The sequence below is a fragment of the Argopecten irradians genome, chromosome 5 (genome assembly GCF_041381155.1).
Source record: "Argopecten irradians isolate NY chromosome 5, Ai_NY, whole genome shotgun sequence".
In the NCBI taxonomy this organism is placed as follows: Eukaryota; Metazoa; Mollusca; class Bivalvia; order Pectinida; family Pectinidae; genus Argopecten; species Argopecten irradians.
The window spans coordinates 16,326,082-16,344,730 of record NC_091138.1 but is presented as its reverse complement, the minus strand read 5'-3'; the positions used below and the strand labels follow the sequence as shown (position 1 = coordinate 16,344,730).

Genomic DNA, 18,649 nt, shown 5'->3' with positions numbered 1-18,649 from the left:
TGCATGGGTTCGTAACGTGCAGCCGATCGCGATCGAGCAATGCAACTTGACCGCTAAATTGTCATTGTTTGAAGGAACGTGCACGTGGTAAAGAACGGACCCATGTGTGTTCGCTGACACGTATTTGGCGAGTGTTGAAGTTTGTTAGGGAAATTCCACTTTTTGTGTGCCTACGCATGCGTACTAGATTGTTTTAGCTCTGGGGCGGAACTACGGATTTCCCCCTCTCCGAAGAGGGGTTTTCTATTGTTTTTTAAAAACATGGAAATGTTGGCCATTTTTTATTAGCGGATATTTTCATAAGGATATATGCTCTACAATTCAGCAAAGTTTGGTACTTTATGACGATATTTTTTCACCCCAAAACATAATGGGGCTTTAATCGATCAAAAGTTGTTTTCTACACTATACTGTACTGTACTGCTTGTATCCCTAGTGTAATTAGTTATTTAACCGACCGATATTAATCGTTAATGTGAATGTTATCACAAAAGAGAGAATCATACGTTTAAAAGGAATGGATTACAACAATCTTGACTTTGCTATTGCTTATAAACGTATTTTGTTGCGTGAATGTTCTTGGGGATGTTCTTGTCTGCACTAATCTACATACGCCCGATCGCTTCCGGTTACATCAAGAATCAACTTAAATATGGTCTAATTACATAATGATCAGTCGATGCTAGTCATTATATGACATGGTCATTTTCTAAAACAATACATGACTTCAGCTTCTTCATACAGATAAATTATGTTATCCGACAACTAAATAGGTAAATGAATAACCCATGTGAGACTCTCAAAATTGAATACGAAACTTTCTCTTTATTACTAGCTCTACTTGTTTTCCTACAGTAAACAAACCGCGTGCACATGGTAGACCTTCTTTAAACAATAGACATGATTAAATAATTACACCACCATCTCTGGTGTAATTACCGTGTACATATATCTATAGCCTTACCATCTGTATACATGCCCCAGAACATGGCATGCGACAACTATTGATACAGGTATGTGGTTATTTCACGGTCTGTTGATCAGACCTCAATGCAATCAATTGGTGTCGCTCATGTAAGGCCGGTTTTCAGAAGTGTATTTTAGTTACATCAGACTATTCTGATCTCAAAATTGGTCTGTTATTCGGAATTGGGAGGGATCAGTTTTGGGAAGTTTTATTTACTATTAATAAAGAGGAATTAATTCCATATATGACATCCATGTTCGATTTCTAGAGGTGATCGGTTTTGAGAAGGTTCGGTTTCGGGAAGTTACACTGTACCTGTAAATGACTAAATGTTACACTGTATGGACTGACCACTTACTTAAAGCTATGACACTGTCTCTGTCCAATACTACCTGTAAATGACTAAATGTTACACAGTATGGACTGACCACTTACTTAGAGCTATGACACTGTCTCTGTCCAATAATACCTGTAAATGACTAAATGTTACACAGTATGGACTGACCACTTACTTAGATCTATGATACTGTCCCTCTCCAATAATACCTGTAAATGACTAAATGTTACACAGTATGGACTGACCACTTACTTAGATCTATGACACTGTCCCTCTCCAATAATACCTGTAAATGACTAAATGTTACACAGTATGGACTGACCGCTTACTTAGATCTATGACACTGTCCCTGTCCAATACTACATGTAAATGACTAAATGTTACACTGTATGGACTGACCACTTACTTAGAGCTATGACACTGTCTCTGTCCAATAATACCTGTAAATGACTAAATGTTACACAGTATGGACTGACCACTTACTTAGATCTATGACACTGTCCCTCTCCAATAATACCTGTAAATGACTCAATGTTACACAGTATGGACTGACCACTTACTAAGATCTATGACACTGTCCCTCTCCAATACTACCTGAAAATGTCCATACTGTTACACAGTATGGACTGACCACTTACTTAGATCTATGACACTGTCCCTCTCCAATAATACCTGTAAATGACTAAATGTTACACTGTATGGACTGACCACTTACTTAGATCTATGACACTGTCCCTCTCCAATAATACCTGTAAATGACTAAATGTTACACAGTATGGACTGACCACTTACTTAGATCTATGACACTGTCCCTCTCCAATAATACCTGTAAATGACTAAATGTTACACTGTATGGACTGACCACTTACTTAGAGCTATGACACTGTCTCTGTCCAATACTACATGTAAATGACTAAATGTTACACAGTATGGACTGACCACTTACTAAGATCTATGACACTGTCCCTCTCCAATACTACCTGAAAATGTCCATACTGTTACACAGTATGGACTGACCACTTACTTAGATCTATGACACTGTCCCTCTCCAATAATACCTGTAAATGACTAAATGTTACACTGTATGGACTGACCACTTACTTAGATCTATGACACTGTCCCTCTCCAATAATACCTGTAAATGACTAAATGTTACACAGTATGGACTGAACACTTACTTAGATCTATGACACTGTCCCTGTCCAATAATACCTGTAAATGACTAAATGTTACACTGTATGGACTGACCACTTACTTAGATCTATGACACTGTCCCTCTCCAATAATACCTGTAAATGACTAAATGTTACACAGTATGGACTGAACACTTACTTAGATCTATGACACTGTCCCCTCTCCAATAATACCTGTAAATGACTAAATGTTACACAGTATGGACTGACCACTTACTTAGATCTATGACACTGTCCCTCTCCAATAATACCTGTAAATGACTAAATGTTACACTGTATGGACTGACCACTTACTTAGATCTATGACACTGTCCCTCTCCAATAATACCTGTAAATGACTAAATGTTACACAGTATGGACTAACCACTTACTCAGATCTATGACACTGTCTCTGTCCAATAATACCTGTAAATGACTAAATGTTACACAGTATGGACTGACCACTTACTTACATATATGACACTGTCCCTGTCCATTTGGTTTGTTTAGTTTTACGTCCCATTAACAGCCAGGGTCATGTAAGGATGTGCCATGTTTGTTGGTGGAGGAAAGCCGGAGTACCCTGAGAAAAACCACCGACCAGCGGTCAGTACCTGGCAACTGCCCCACATGGGATTCGAACCCGCATCCCAGAGGTGGAGGGCTTGTGGTAATATGTCGGGATATCTTAACCACTCGGCCACCGCGGCCCCTGTCCAATACTACCTGTAAATGGCTAAATGTTACACAGTATGGACTGACCACTTACTTAGAGCTATGACACTGTCTCTGTCCAATACTACCTGTAAATGACTAAATGTTACACAGTATGGACTGACCACTTACTTAGAGCTATGACACTGTCTCTGTCCAATAATACCTGTAAATGACTAAATGTTACACAGTATGGACTGACCACTTACTTAGAGCTATGACACTGTCTCTGTCCAATACTACATGTAAACTACATGTAAATGGCTAAATGTTACACAGTATGGACTAACCACTTACTTAGATCTATGACACTGTCCCTGTCCAATACTACATGTAAATGGCTAAATGTTACACAGTATGGACTGACCACTTACTAAGATCTATGATATTGTCTGGACTGACCACTTACTTAGATCTATGATATTGTCTGGACTGACCACTTACCTAGATCTATGATATTGTCCCTCTCCAGGAGTTTAAGGTTAGAAAGGTCTGTTAAAAGGTGGTGCCATCGAAGTTTACAAAATGGCCGTAGAAACATCTGCCCATCTGATGTTGTAAGGAAAGCTGGCTTTTTTTTGTCTGTGCCATCATTCATCCCTGAATTTATCAATGACAGAAAAACAAAAACTTCAAATTAAATGGTACAATTTACCAATCCTGTAACTATAAAGTGGAAATACTATAAAGGCAGTTGACTGCATCATAATAAACAAGTGATAAGTGAAAATAACAAGGAATTAATTTATTTTCTGTACAACCTGTTCCATGCTGATCTATCAGAGTTACTTCCCTTTGTTTGACTCTGTTACAGTCCGATACTTCTTGGATGTGAAGTGACACAAAGGGTAAACAAAAAGTAATTCTTCTAACAATGGGAGGTAAATCTATTCAAAATAGTTGATTCTTATTTAATTCATCGAAAATTAAAGTATTATCAACAAATTTTAAGTGGTTTCTATCAGCCAAATAGTTTGTCATTCCAAATGAAAACTTCACATGACTTAGTACACTTGTATTTCAGTTCACCCTTTTGGCAAAATGTTCCGTAACTTTTTCAAAATACTCCCTAATCGGTATTTTAATATGTTAAACTTCATTATAAACACCAACATATTTAATTGAGTGTAAATTGTCTACAGAGTTGATTTGATTGAGTTAGTCTTGCATGTGTCAGAGCTAAACTGTAGAAACTGTTTACAACTAATTTTACAATATGTAGGAAAGGTATGAGATTGGTTTGGTTTGAGATGTTACAATCCTTACATTTAACATCATAATTTTAATGAGAATGTTCACAACACCTAAAAATATTTCAAAGAAGTCGATACTAATTTAGAATCAATGAGTGTTTTAAAATTGTCACAAATGTTACATTAATTGAATTGAGAATTCCTATACTGTTTCCTGATTTTCTGTTTAAAGGGTAAAACGTACCTCTGAAGAAATTGTCACAGTCTGTTGAAAGGTCTTTGTTGTTTCCTGACCAGGACGGCTTCAGTTTAATAAACATCCACTGTGACAAAAGTGTATAAAAAAAACGATACTCAAACATAGGTGTTTTAAATAAAGCATTGCTACCTCCTGAAGTGTTCAAAGAATAATGACAACAAAAAATACTTTTCAGTCAGTCGATATAACTATTTAACAAAATTGAGAGCAGTTCATTGTGTTAAGACACACTTCTTCACAACATTTGAACAGAATGGTCCAATCGGTATAAACAGAATGAGCTCTATTTGATAACTACTGAATATTGAATCTTGGTCACAACAGCAACCAATTTTTTGTAAAATTTTGTTTATATATCTAATTTCTTGATACATTGTCCCACAATATTTTTGTGCGCTTTATTTCTATTGAATTCAATTCACGATCCCGGAGAGTAAACAAAACAAATTCACATGTAGAAAGACTATAACAGCAACAGACATTTCACCTACACAGTATAAAGGTACCCTGTGTTACAGTGCCATATCACCACATAATGTACCTACCTTTTTCAGCAGTGTGTAAACATCCATCTCAACTTGCATCACAGACAGATCAGAGGAGGCAACGAGGTCTGTCATCTTCTCAGTGCTGCTCCAACCATGAAATTTCAAAATGTGTAAATCAAAAACTTGTTACCAAAATCAAAGAACACTTGTTATATTTGTATCCTAAAGAGCTAAACATGATATTGATATGAACAAACTTGAGTTGTGAACTGTGTTTTGGTTAAATATTGAAAGGAACACTCCAATGACATAAAAGGTTGGCCACAGTATTTTTATTGAATAACTCAAAACTTTTCATCCAAGATAGACCAGCCACAAGACCCTGTTGATAAGACTTGCTTAGCAGAGTTCTAATACACGTACTAGATTATCTTCCTCTAGTTTTAAACTTAGAATCAGTCATGTACCAGGTAATAGAGACAAAAATAATCAACCTAATTTTTAGTGATGTTTTTCATATTCTTGAAACAGTTGATCAGTCTTCATCCAACAATGTTACTGATAAATCAAATTTTGGGAATAAAATGAAAATATTTACTTTTATCTGAGTACTCAAAGATTAAAATGACTCTGTTTCAACAGAAATGATTTCATTATGTATAAAACCCTGGTTATTGTATACTTCCCCTTTTGTTACATTTGAGTTTCTGAAGATTCTCCAAACTAATAATAAGATATACCTAAGACATTTTTGTTGAGGTATTGTATACATACCTGATGTCCTGTAGGAGATGTGGACTCTCGTTGGAGAGGACGTTAGATAAGAGCCAGTTATGACAATCTTCCGCCATGGTCTGAAGGCCGTATCTCTCACTGGCACTGTAGTAGGAACATACTGTCCGATCACTAAGGAGAAAATCAAAATATATAAATACACCCAAAAAAGCTAATGTAAATACAAAGTCTTTCCATAAATCTAAATGTAAATTAAAAACCTTTCTCCACACATTGTGAACATACACCCTTTATCCACAAACCTGGTATGATAAACTGATAATTCATAATAAAATTGCCTTTACCACATACATAAATGCTCTATCTTTCCACAAACCCAATGAAAATATACTGTCTACCCATAAACCATGGAAAGTATAGCGTAGTTAAGCTGATTATGAACTTCATGATATCTATTGCCCTTTCTACATACTTAATACATGCCATGGATTACCTGATTGTTTCCTTCATCATAAAGGTACACTGGTCTATCAATCCTTCCTACAAATAAATAAAGGTACACTGGTCTATCAATCCTTCCTACAAATAAATAAAGGTACACTGGTCTATCAATCCTTCCTACAAATAAATAAAGGTACACTGGTCTATCAATCCTTCCTACAAATAAATAAAGGTACACTGGTCTATCAATCCTTCCTACAAATAAATAAAGGTACACTGGTCTATCAATCCTTCCTACAAATAAATAAAGGTACACTGGTCTATCAATCCTTCCTACAAATAAATAAAGGTACACTGGTCTATCAATCCTTCCTACAAATAAATAAAGGTACACTGGTCTATCAATCCTTCCTACAAATAAATAAAGGTACACTGGCATGGTCTATCAGTCCTTCCTACAAATAAATAAAGGTACACTGGTCTATCAATCCTTCCTACAAATAAATAAAGGTACACTGGTCTATCAATCCTTCCTACAAATAAATAAAGGTACACTGGTCTATCAGTCCTTCCTACAAATAAATAAAGGTACACTGGTCTATCAGTCCTTCCTACAAATAAATAAAGGTACACTGGTCTATCAATCCTTCCTACAAATAACACAGTAACATGGTAATAATGAATACCTAGGATTTTACGCTTTGATTCCTTTCAATTACTGATTTTTGGAATAACCTCACAGATTATAAAGATAATTTTCAATAACATTTAGAATGAGAAATAACTATATCAGTCCTGGAACTGGCACAAGTGAAAGAATAGCAGTTTTATATACATTTGTATAGATCATGCAAAAATTCACTGTACAAGGATTTTTGCCACCACATTTCATTGAAATCCCCTCAGTACTTAAGGAGGAATAGTCATTTAATTGTTTTGTAACAAGGAAACATAACTCTAAACAAGAGATCCCAGAGGGATCTTGGCGCCCACCAAAGAATGATCTATGTCTGACAACAGAAAGAGGGATCTTTTCCCTGCTTTTCAAACTTTTACTACATACTATATATGAACCTTGAGAAAGATCTTTTCAGTACTTTCTGAGATATGTAGCAGTAACAAACTTCAATTATCAAAATTCAAGATGGCTACCTGTCGATCATCTTGCTGACCGATCTGTCCCAAAATGCAATATGCACAACTAGGGTCGTAGGGGAACCTACATATAAAATTTGAGAAAGATTCCTTCAGTACTTTCTGGGAAATAGTGTTAACAAACTTTAACTATCAAAATCCAAGATGGCCGCCAGTCGGCTATCTTGTTGACCGATCACTTCCAAAATGCAATATGCACAACAAGGGTTCAAGGGGAACATGCATATGAAATTTGAGAGAGATCCCTTCAGTACTTTCTGAGAAATAGCGGTAACAAACTTTAACTATCAAAATCCAAGATGGCCGTCAGTCGGTCGGCCATCTTGTTGACTGATTGGTCCCAAAATGCAATATGCACAACTAGGGCCCTAGGGGAACCTATATATGAAATTTGAGAAAGATCCCTTCAGTACTTTCTGGGAAATAGTGGTAACAAACTTTAACTATCAAAATCCAAGATGGCCGCCGGTCGGCCATCATTGTTGACCGATTGGTCCCAAAATGCAATATGCACAACTAGGGCCCTAGGAGAACCAAAATATGATATTTGAGAAAGATCCCTTAAGTACTTTCTGAGAAATAGCGGTAACAAACTTTAACTATCAAAATCCAAGATGGCCGCCAGTCGGCCATCTTGTTGACCGATCTGTCCCAAAATGCAATATGCACAACTAGGGCCCTAGGAGAACCAACATATGAAATTTGAGAAAGATCCCTTCAAAACTTTCTGAGAAATAGCGGTAACAAACTTTAACTATCAAAATCCAAGATGGCCGCCAGTCGGCCATCTTGTTGACCGATTGGTCCCAAAATGCAATATGCACAACTAGGGCCCTAGGAGAACCAACATATGAAATTTGAGAAAGATCCCTTCAAAACTTTCTGAGAAATAGCGGTAACAAACTTTAACTATCAAAATCCAAGATGGCCGCCAGTCGGCCATCTTGTTGACCGATTGGTCCCAAAATGCAATATGCACAACTAGGGCCCTAGGAGAACCAACATATGAAATTTGAGAAAGATCCCTTCAAAACTTTCTGAGAAATAGCGGTAACAAACTTTAACTATCAAAATCCAAGATGGCCGCCAGTCGGCCATCTTGTTGACCGATTGGTCCCAAAATGCAATATGCACAACTAGGGCCCTAGGGGAACCTACATGTGAAATTTGAGACAGATCCCTTAAGTACTTTCTGAGAAATAGCGGTAACAAACTTTAACTATCAAAATCCAAGATGGCCGCCAGTCGGCCATCTTGTTGACCGATTGGTCCCAAAATGCAATATGCACAACTAGGGCCCTAGGGGAACCTACATGTGAAATTTGAGAAAGATCCCTTCAAAACTTTCTGAGAAATAGCGGTAACAAACTTTAACTATCAAAATCCAAGATGGCCACCAGTCGGCCATCTTGTTGACCGATTGGTCCCAAAATGCAATATGCACAACTAGGGCCCTAGGGGAACCTACATGTGAAATTTGAGAAAGCTCCCTTCTGTACTTTCTGAGAAATAGCGGTAACAAGAATTGTTAACGGACGGACGGACGGACGGACGGACGGAAGGACGGACGGACGGACGGACGGAAGGACGGACGGACGACGGACCACGGACGAAAAGGCGATTTGAATAGCCCACCATCTGATGATGGTGGGCTAAAAAAGTGGTGGTATTTTGTTCAGATATAGATTACACACATCTACACTGTATATTAAAATCCCTCCAGCAGTTTAGGAGTAGTAATCAATTGATAGTCGATTGTACAGACAAACTCCAGTATACACCACACTTAATTTGTTGTGTGGGGGTATATAATTATTAATTGGTACATACCAACTGAAGAAGCATAGCTGCAGCTAAAACTTTCACCACTTGAACTGGTTTGATGAACACATAGTCTTTATACAGTGAGCCAAAAGCAATCTTCAATGCTGAAAGAGAGTAAATGAGAAGATTGTAAGACCAATGTCAGTTACATGGGTTGCCAATATTTCACATGCACTACTTCTGCCTTAATTCTTTGGAAAAAAATGGTAAATAATATTTATATATTAGATATCAAAATTACGTTGTTTTTTTTTCAGTATATCATTGTAAAAAGCCCCATTTCTCGACTTACAATTGGAAAGATTGATAATGAATACTAATTTGTAACAATGGTACACAACGGTTTATTTTTTTTTATTTTTGAATATTTTTTTAGGTACAGTAATTATCAACATGCTTAAAACTATTGTTATTTATCAGTATGTATAACAAACTATGTTCATATGTCTATTTTTCAATTTCATTTTTTTGAAAGAAATTTTGTTTGTAAACTCATCGACAACAAAAGTTAAGAAACAAAATTTATTTCATAACCCCATGAAATTAAGAAATAGTGACATCAATGCTTATAATTAATTTTTCAGACTACTTGATAATATTAAATACTTTTACACATAAGATTCTATTGATTTTCAAAGGGATTATTTATCTAAATCAATACGCAAATACGATGTTTCTATTGTGACATCACAATAACGTTGGGTTTCCGCGCCATTATCAGATTTTTTCCCACATAATGGTATAAAACAAATGAATCTGCCAATCAGAAAGTAAGATTTAGTATGAAGAAAAAAAAAAAAAAATTAATCATTGCAAAATTAAGTTGTTGATTCCAAGAGTTATAACTCTGTTTTACTGTAATAGTTAGTGGTTGTCTCACCTTCCTCATCAATGTTATTATCCGTGACCTCTACTGATATCTGTGATAGGGACGACTCCTTCCAGGAACCACTAAACATACATTGGAAGTAAGGAGACTGAAAAACAAGATGTACATATTCTATCATAAACATATTATTAAAGTATTAAGTAGAACTAATAGACACAAACAGCTACCAAACTGATGATAGTGGTCAGTTCGTGTTCTCTTGTCTGTGAATTTTTTAAGATACATTTAGGGCCGAATAAAGACCCGTCCCCTAGAAAAACTTTCTGTATTTTCTCAAACTTAATTGAATAGTTTCCCAAATAAAGAAAAAGACTCAAGACTCTAAGGCCAAAATAAAAAAAATTGTTTGTTTGGTGTTAGCAGCCTAACCCACAAAAATGTGTGGATCTTTTCTCTGCTTTTCAAACTTTTACTACAAACTTCATATAAAATTTGAGAAAGATCCTTTCATTACTTTCTGAGATATATCGCAGTAACAAACTTCAATTATCAAAATTCAAGATGTCTACCTGTTGGCCATCTTGTTCATGATCATCAATTGGTCCCAAAATGCAATATGCACAACTAAGGTCCTAGGGGAACCTAAATATGAAATTTGAGACAGATCGTTTCAGTTCTTTCTGAGAAATAGCAGTAACAAACTTCAATAATCAAAATCCAAGATGGCAGCCTGTCGGCCATCTTTTCCACCGAATGGTCTGAAAATGCAATATGCACAACTAGGGACCTAGGGGGACCTGCATATACAGTTTGAGACAGATCCATTCAGTACTTTCTGAGAAATAGTGGTAACAAAACTTCAATTGTCAAAATCCAAGATGGCGTCTGTCCCCAGTCTTGTTCACCAATCGGTCCCAAAATGCAATATGCACAACTATGGACCTAGCGGAACCTACATATACAATTTGAGACAGATCCCTTCAGTACTTTCTGAGAAATATCGGTAACAAATTTCAACTATCAAAATCTAAGATTGCGGCCTGTCAGCCACCTTGTTCACCAATCAGTCCGAAAATGCTGTATGCACAACAAGACCTCTAGGGGAACCTGCACATGAAAATTGAGATATATCCCTTCACTTCTTTATGAGAAATAGCGGTAACAAACTTCAATTGTCAATCTAAGATGGCGTCCTGTCGGCCATCTTGTTCACCGATTGGTCCCAAAATGCAATATGCACAACTAGGGACCTAGGGGAACCTGCACATGAAATTTGAGACAGAACCCTTCAAAACTTTCTGAGAAATAGCCATAACAAACTTCAATTGTCAAAATCCAAGATGGCGGCCTGGTGACCATCTTGTTGACTGATCGGTCCAAAAATGCAATATGCACATCTAGGGCTTTAGGGCAACCTACATATGAAATTTGAGAAAGATCCCTTCTGTACTTTCTGATAAATAGCGGTAACAAACTTTAACTATCAAAATTCAAGATGGCTGCCTGGCAACCATCTTGTTCACCGATCCGTCCCAAAATGCAATATGCACAACTAGGGCCCTAGGGGAACCTGCACATGAAACTTGAGACAGATCCCTTCAGTACTTTCTGAGAAATAGCGGTAACAAACTTCAATTGTCAAAATCCAAGATGGCTGCCTGGGGCCATATTGTTGACCGATCGGTCCAAAAATGCAATATACACAACTAGAGCTTTAGGGCAACCTACATATGAAATTTGAGAAAGATCCCTTTAAATAGCGGTAACAAACTTTAACTATCAAAATCCTAGATGGCTGCCTGCATGTTGGCCATCTTGTTGACCGATCGGTTCCAAAATGCAATATCCACAACTAGGGCCCTAGGGGAATCTACATATCGAATTTGAAAAAGATCCCTTTAGTACCTTCTGAGAAATAGCGGTAACAAGAATTGTTAACGGAAGGACGGACGGAAGGACGGACGGACGACAGACCACAGGCGAAAGGTGATTGGAATAGCCCACCATCTGATGATGGTGGGCTAAAAAATAATCTGGATGTTTCATCTGGTTTTTTTTTTCTTTAGATTATTTAGTTATCAAAGGAAAAAATCTTTAATAATATTCATGTGTTGTGTTCATATTCTCACTTGATGATATTACCTGTTAAATAAAAATTTTCCTTTCAAAAATGTGCTCATATATTGTCTCTAAAACTCCGTCATACATTGTGAAAAAGAAACTAAACTCATTTTAATATAAATTGCAAAGCATTTATTACAGCCCAATGTAGTAACACAATTCTTATTAAATTAACTAAAATAACATGTCTAAAGTGTTGTTTTATAATTATTTTGTGGGAAAAAAGCCTACCTACCTACCAACCTCTACAAGGTGGGGGTAGGCAAATGCCAAACAAAGAATTTTTTAGTGTTAGCCTAAAATATAGGCCTACATGTGTCAATTAAGATAAAATGAAATGTTTTCCTCAATTCAAAAGGTACAGACCCAGAAAGTATTGAGTAAGAAAATCACCTCTTATATACTGCACATGGATCATTACCCTAATATACAAGTACAAGTACTGGTATCCAAACCCTTTACCTGTGATAAGTAAAGTTTATGAAGCTTCCATTCTTTTCCTATGGCGCTGATCGTAACATCACTGTTTATGCCATCAAGGAACAGAGTCTGATAGATATAGTTTGATGTTGATTTTATTCTTTTTCTGAAAACACAAAAGTAAACAAAACATGTTGAGAACTTAGTCAAACTGCAAAGGGTGTTTCCAAAACTACAAGTTCCTTTTGTTTAACAGTAATTTATTTTTGTTGTTGTTGTACTTAGTACTTTTCAAAATCACTAACACAAAAGGAACATTATGAGTTATCTTGCGTTATTAATTTGTAGAAGATGCAGATAATTATATTATTATGAGCAGTTTATTTATCTGCCATCTCTAGAAATCACTCTTTACAGTCAATTTTTAATCTCTGTAAAGCAAGATTGTCTTGTTTATCAATATCCAAGACACTTTCGACTTTCAGGGGTGGTTCAAAGGTATCAAGACATCTCGGCACTTGGAGACCTCGGCACTTGGGATTAGAGTCACTCTGGCACTTTTCCGAGGTCACCTCAGGCACTTTTTTCAGATATCTCGGCAAAAATACTGTAGTTTTCTCTGTTCATAATTCACTGCGTTCAGAATGTACTTGTGTTTAGAAAACTCACGAGTGTGTCAATTTCTGATATGTATATATATATATATATATATAATATTCATTTAGTAAGCAAAATACCAACGTACTTTATTCATTGCACAGTTTTCTTGTCCAGACCGTGTCTTGATACAACTTAGTCAAAAGATGTTGTAAAATCAATCAATCATTGATGTTTATTGTTTTTTTTCTTCAAAACTTCACAGATGGTCTCAGCAACAACTTACCTCGCTTTAGTCAACATTTTATAGAGAGAGAGCGTGGTAATTTTCTTGTAAATCTTTGTTATTACATAAAAAAAGAAAACCTGAAAAATTACGTATATTTGGTCTTGAACACTGTTGAAATCAATTTGTAACAATTGCTTTTAATTTTAAAATCAAATTTCCTAATGTTTACTATATTTCATGCATTTTGAGACATTTTTTTGTTGATTATCACAGGTTCATTTTTTAATAAAATTTACTTGTGATCGTAGAAAAATATTTGCAGATTTCGTAATAATTCAATGTATAATTTTCCGTGGCCTATTTCAAGAGATATTTTTAATATACCTCTACTTTATTTACGCTATACAGACATGGAATCACAATTATCATCTCGAAATAATTTGTATGTTTGAAGATAAGATTACATAGATCGATTACAATGTAAAATTCTCTCAATCTCTAATGACCATTGCCGTTCGCGACAGGAATATAGCGTATGAGAGAAATATATTTTCAGTATAACTAATCATAGCTTTTGTATGTATCGGTATATTAAAACAGTTAAAGTATGGACTCCGCCTCAGGAAATAGACAAGTCTCGGGAAACCAGAAACTTGCTATATCCATCAACCCCATACTTTAACTGTATAATGTTATTGTTATATGCATTTTTATCGTCAGCGGAACTTAATATTGACGTCAAAGTTTTATTACACTGTATTTTAATCGTCCATTCACATATGAAAGGGCACTTACCACGGAATTTAGGGAAAATGCGTTGAAAAAAGAACTGTGAAATTAGATCGAAAAATAGTCAAAATGCATTAAATAAATAAGTTAAATATCAATAATATATCAAAACGTTTAAATGCTAATAAATTAGAAATGTGTTTGTTCCAAAATATTTTTATTGTATCATGACTGAAATATAACAACTTTTTAACAACTTTCATCGGTCGTCACTGCTGTGCATCTGCACACAAGCAACAAGTTATTCCCCTCATAAATTCGGAGAAAATCATAGGAATGAAAGTCAATAATTCTCTTACAGCGATAGACTTTATAATATTTCAAAACTAAGTGCCGAATTATTATCAAAAAGTTCCGAACATTCCAAATGCCGTAAATAAAAGTGCCAAGATTACCAAGTGCCGAATTTCGAAGTGCCGAGGTGACCAAGTGCCGAGGTCTCCAAGCGCCGAGACGTCTATGATTCGCTTCAAATTCTCAATTTGATAAATATATATTTCATGTTAATTTCCCCAAGTGTGCATCTAATGTGATTTATTTATAAGTTAAACATTAAAAATAATTTCGTACATTACAGGCATAGCATTAACAGGAATCGATGACGTATCTGAATTACTGAACTATCTATACAAATCTAGATTTATCTCCCCTGAGTTGAAAAGACGTTATGAGCGTTGTCAGAAAATTCGTTTTTTTGTGTTTTTTCTTTTTTACTTTTGTCTTATAATCTAAGATTAAAAGCATATTTATGGAGTTTAAGGTTATTCTGGGGCGTTAGGATTGATAAAGAAACATATATAGTTAGTAGCTCAAATGGTTGACACTTCAGACAGTAGGCTAGTAGTTACCGTCGTGGTGTTTCCAAAACATCTCCTGTAGCTGCTCCCGTTAAATGTGCTGTAAGCGATGTCTGAATTGGACTGTCAGTTTCATCGCGTTTCCTTTTTGTCCCTCTAGTTTTTTCAATTGCATATGTCAAATAATTTCCCATATTTTAACCATATGTCGTTGTTACAACTCTCAAATTTATACCCCCCGCTTCTTAGTTCATAATCTTGTAAACTTCCGCCCATACTTTGATTAACTTCCGGTTCGGGATATTCTAATAAGTGATGAACATTCCGGATTTTTATGTGGATAAGATCGGAAATTTTAAAAGCCTTACAGTAAGAGCGCAGCTCATGTAAATAGTGAAGAAGATGCATACATATTATATGCTTATACCGTATTCCTATATGTATCTTAATATTGTTTACAGTAGTGTATATACCCGAATAAAAGGTTTACATGGATAAATCTAGTGTTGTTTATTTCGGAGTTTATAAATTATATTTTTCATCTAAAATCTTGTTTTATATCGGTTACCTACTAAAGTTAGGCAACAAAACTGAACCATATAAAATAGCAAATTCTCAGCGAGACATTTTGTTTTACATACACACATATGAATACCTTTCCGCAGTGAATTTATACAGCAAGTCTACAAAGTATGAATTTGACGTTTTGTGAGCGGTACGGTAGCTATTAGAATGGTAGTTATGTTTGTTTTCGACAAAAATAATATATAAATGCTTGTATACGCACAACTTGTAAACCTACAAAAAAGTATAGAAAATTGTGCCAGAGTGATTTTCGGAGGCACTGCTCCACTAGGACACATAACTAGGGACCAATTCGTACCTGGCCGAAAGGTATAGTAGGCCGGGTACGTATATATTCGTTCTAGAGACCCTTATGCATGTACCACCACAGTGGGTACTTTATTTGGGCGATTCGAACCCGGGACCTCGATCCGAACACTAGGCGAATGCTCCACCGCTGAGCTACCTGGTCACCTATGATCGACACAGTCCAATGCAGGTTTTGTTAGATTAATATAGATAAGGTAGGGTAATGTACATTGTAGGCACATAGGCATTTCTGTGTTTATAAGACAAACATACCAAGGTTATTTATGTATTTATTGAACAATTTGGATTTTTTTTATTAAATATGAAATCGCGAAAATGCCTCCCTTAATATCCTCATCAACTCCATAAGGGCTCGATTGCGAAAAAAATCTTTATATGAATAAAAATGATAACATATAGTCGATACCCATTTTTTTTTCTCATAACACTTTCTCGCAATCGAGCCTCTGTACAGTAGTGCATCCAACCTGAACACTGATTATGAAATCAACAGGTAACCTTTCAAAATGGATATTGGATGGTGTTTTCAAACGTTGGGCTTTAGCCAGTCTTTGGACCCAGCCAAGAAAAAACATGATAAATGTTTACCTTTGATACCCTTGTGCCGGCGCAACGGTTACCGTCTTGCATTCTACATTTTACAAGAGTTACTCCCCTTCGTTTGAATCCGTGCTGACACAGTGAAATAAAGGGAAGTAACTCTGATAGATTAGAATGGTACATAATACAACGGACAGCCAATACTCAATACTCGGCCAATACTAAATACTAGAAGCGATGGCTAAAATTCCTAGCTATTCTTACATTGCAACAGAGGAACATATATAAGTATCGCAGGGAAATGTTTAGGTCTGGTAAAGATTTAATTATGAAACATTTCAAAAGTTTTTGATGATTGCCGTTGCGGCATTTCAAATGAGTTGTAATCGAAAGTACCAGGTGCTTAAATGTAATTCCATTGAATGTAACTATATTACTATGTTATTATACTTATTTTTTGTATAGTGATTGATTGTAATCGATTACAAATAAATGGCTCTAGTAATCGATTAATAATTTTTCACTAAAACTATCGGTTTTTTTTAGACAGAAATCTAAAATGGAAGTGATGTAACATTATTAGCTAATCCAAAAGGTTTCTGATTTTAAATGGACTTTTAAAAATTGATATGGACCCATGAAAGAAAGAAGCACTGGCTGTCAGTAAGAATATACATGCATGTGGAATGTATTCTTGGGTCTTCTATGTTCCTAATATCATAAAGGAAAATAAGATTTCTTATCACTTTGAAAATATCAATCCTGAAACTATTATTCAAGAAATCGATACAAGGTACATTCAAAGCCATTTTTACAACTAAGATAAATAAGTAAAATATTATATAATAACAGTAAAACTTTTTTGAATAGTAAATTTAAACAAAACTATAAGGAAGAAACATATCTTTCTATTAAGGATTTTGAATTGAGATAATTTCACGCAAAACTGCGAATTAGCAACCACAGTTTAGAAATCGAGGCGGGTAAGGTAAAAAAGATTCCCCGTCCTCTGCGGTTATGCAAAGTTTGTAATGAAATTGAGGGTGAAACCCACTTCATTTCAGTGTTCCGTTAACTCTACAGTGAGAACAATTTTCTTTAATAGTCATAAAGATGTAATAAACCAACATCTAACAGAATTTGAAAATTTGATACGACTCCTGTCTTTTAATGATCTAAAACTTCTACAGGATTTAGGCCTCTTTGATAAAAGTCATTTGAGCTGAGGGAAGCTGGCTTGATAAATGTTTAAGTTGTTGTTTTGATCTACAGTGTGTTATGTATAATATGTATGTTTTGCTATTGATCCCTTTTATATTGATGAAAGAAATAAAGTTGAATTGAATTCAACTGGATTTATATCTAAAATAAGAAACATTCGAATTAGCTAAAAGGGTACGTGAAATCTGCTTTAATGTACTTATATTAACCGGTGTCATATTATGATATATGATAACTTTATTATTAAAATTCTATCAGGATCGCGTGAAATATATTCGTATTCTACTTAACTTGCGTCTGTGTGTTCGAGTTAGAATCTCTGGTTCAGGAGCAGTTATAACAGGTATTGACCGTTTTGGGATCTGAGAATTAGAGAATATATAATCATGAACCCACCAGAGTGCCCTAAGATCATTTTAGACGTTTTAGAGGTCTAGATAAAAAAAAAACCGAGACATCCGAGAGGGATCTTGGCGCCCAGCAAAGAATGATCTACGTCTGACAATGGAGAGTTTCAATTTCAAATTTTTACTACATATAACTACATATGAAATTTGAAAAAGATCCTTTCACTATTTTCTGAGATATATAACAGTAAAAAACCTCAATTATCAAAATCCAGTCCAAAAAGCAATATGCAAAACTATAAGGTCCTAGAGGAACCTACATATATAATTTGAGACAGATCGCTTCAGTACTTTCTGATAAATAGCAGTAACAAACATCAATTATCAAAATCCAAGGTGGTGGCCTGTCAGCCATTTTGTTGACTGATCAGTCCCAAAATACAATATGCACAACTGGACCCCTAGGGGAACATGCACATAAAATTTGAGACCGATTCCTTTAATACTTTCTAAGAGATAGCGGTAACAAACTTTAACTATCAAAATCCAAGATGGCGGCCTGTCGGCCATCTTGTTGACC

At 35.5% G+C, this 18,649-nt stretch overlaps 1 protein-coding gene across 1 annotated transcript in view; it reads right to left on the bottom strand.

Moving 5' to 3' along the window:
- LOC138323010 (germ cell-less protein-like 1) overlaps positions 1-15,343 on the bottom strand; it is a 34,732-nt gene extending 19,389 nt beyond the window's left edge. Inside the window, exons 1-9 of the mRNA XM_069267323.1 lie at positions 15,119-15,343; positions 12,698-12,821; positions 10,166-10,262; positions 9,292-9,389; positions 6,359-6,405; positions 5,905-6,036; positions 5,188-5,272; positions 4,628-4,706; positions 3,635-3,790 (exon numbers count right to left, since the gene is read on the bottom strand). Coding sequence (XP_069123424.1) covers positions 3,635-3,790; positions 4,628-4,706; positions 5,188-5,272; positions 5,905-6,036; positions 6,359-6,405; positions 9,292-9,389; positions 10,166-10,262; positions 12,698-12,821; positions 15,119-15,261 — 961 coding nt within the window. The 5' untranslated portion in view covers positions 15,262-15,343. The remainder of the gene's footprint in view (positions 1-3,634; positions 3,791-4,627; positions 4,707-5,187; positions 5,273-5,904; positions 6,037-6,358; positions 6,406-9,291; positions 9,390-10,165; positions 10,263-12,697; positions 12,822-15,118) is intronic.
- Between the last annotated feature and the right edge of the window lie 3,306 nt (positions 15,344-18,649).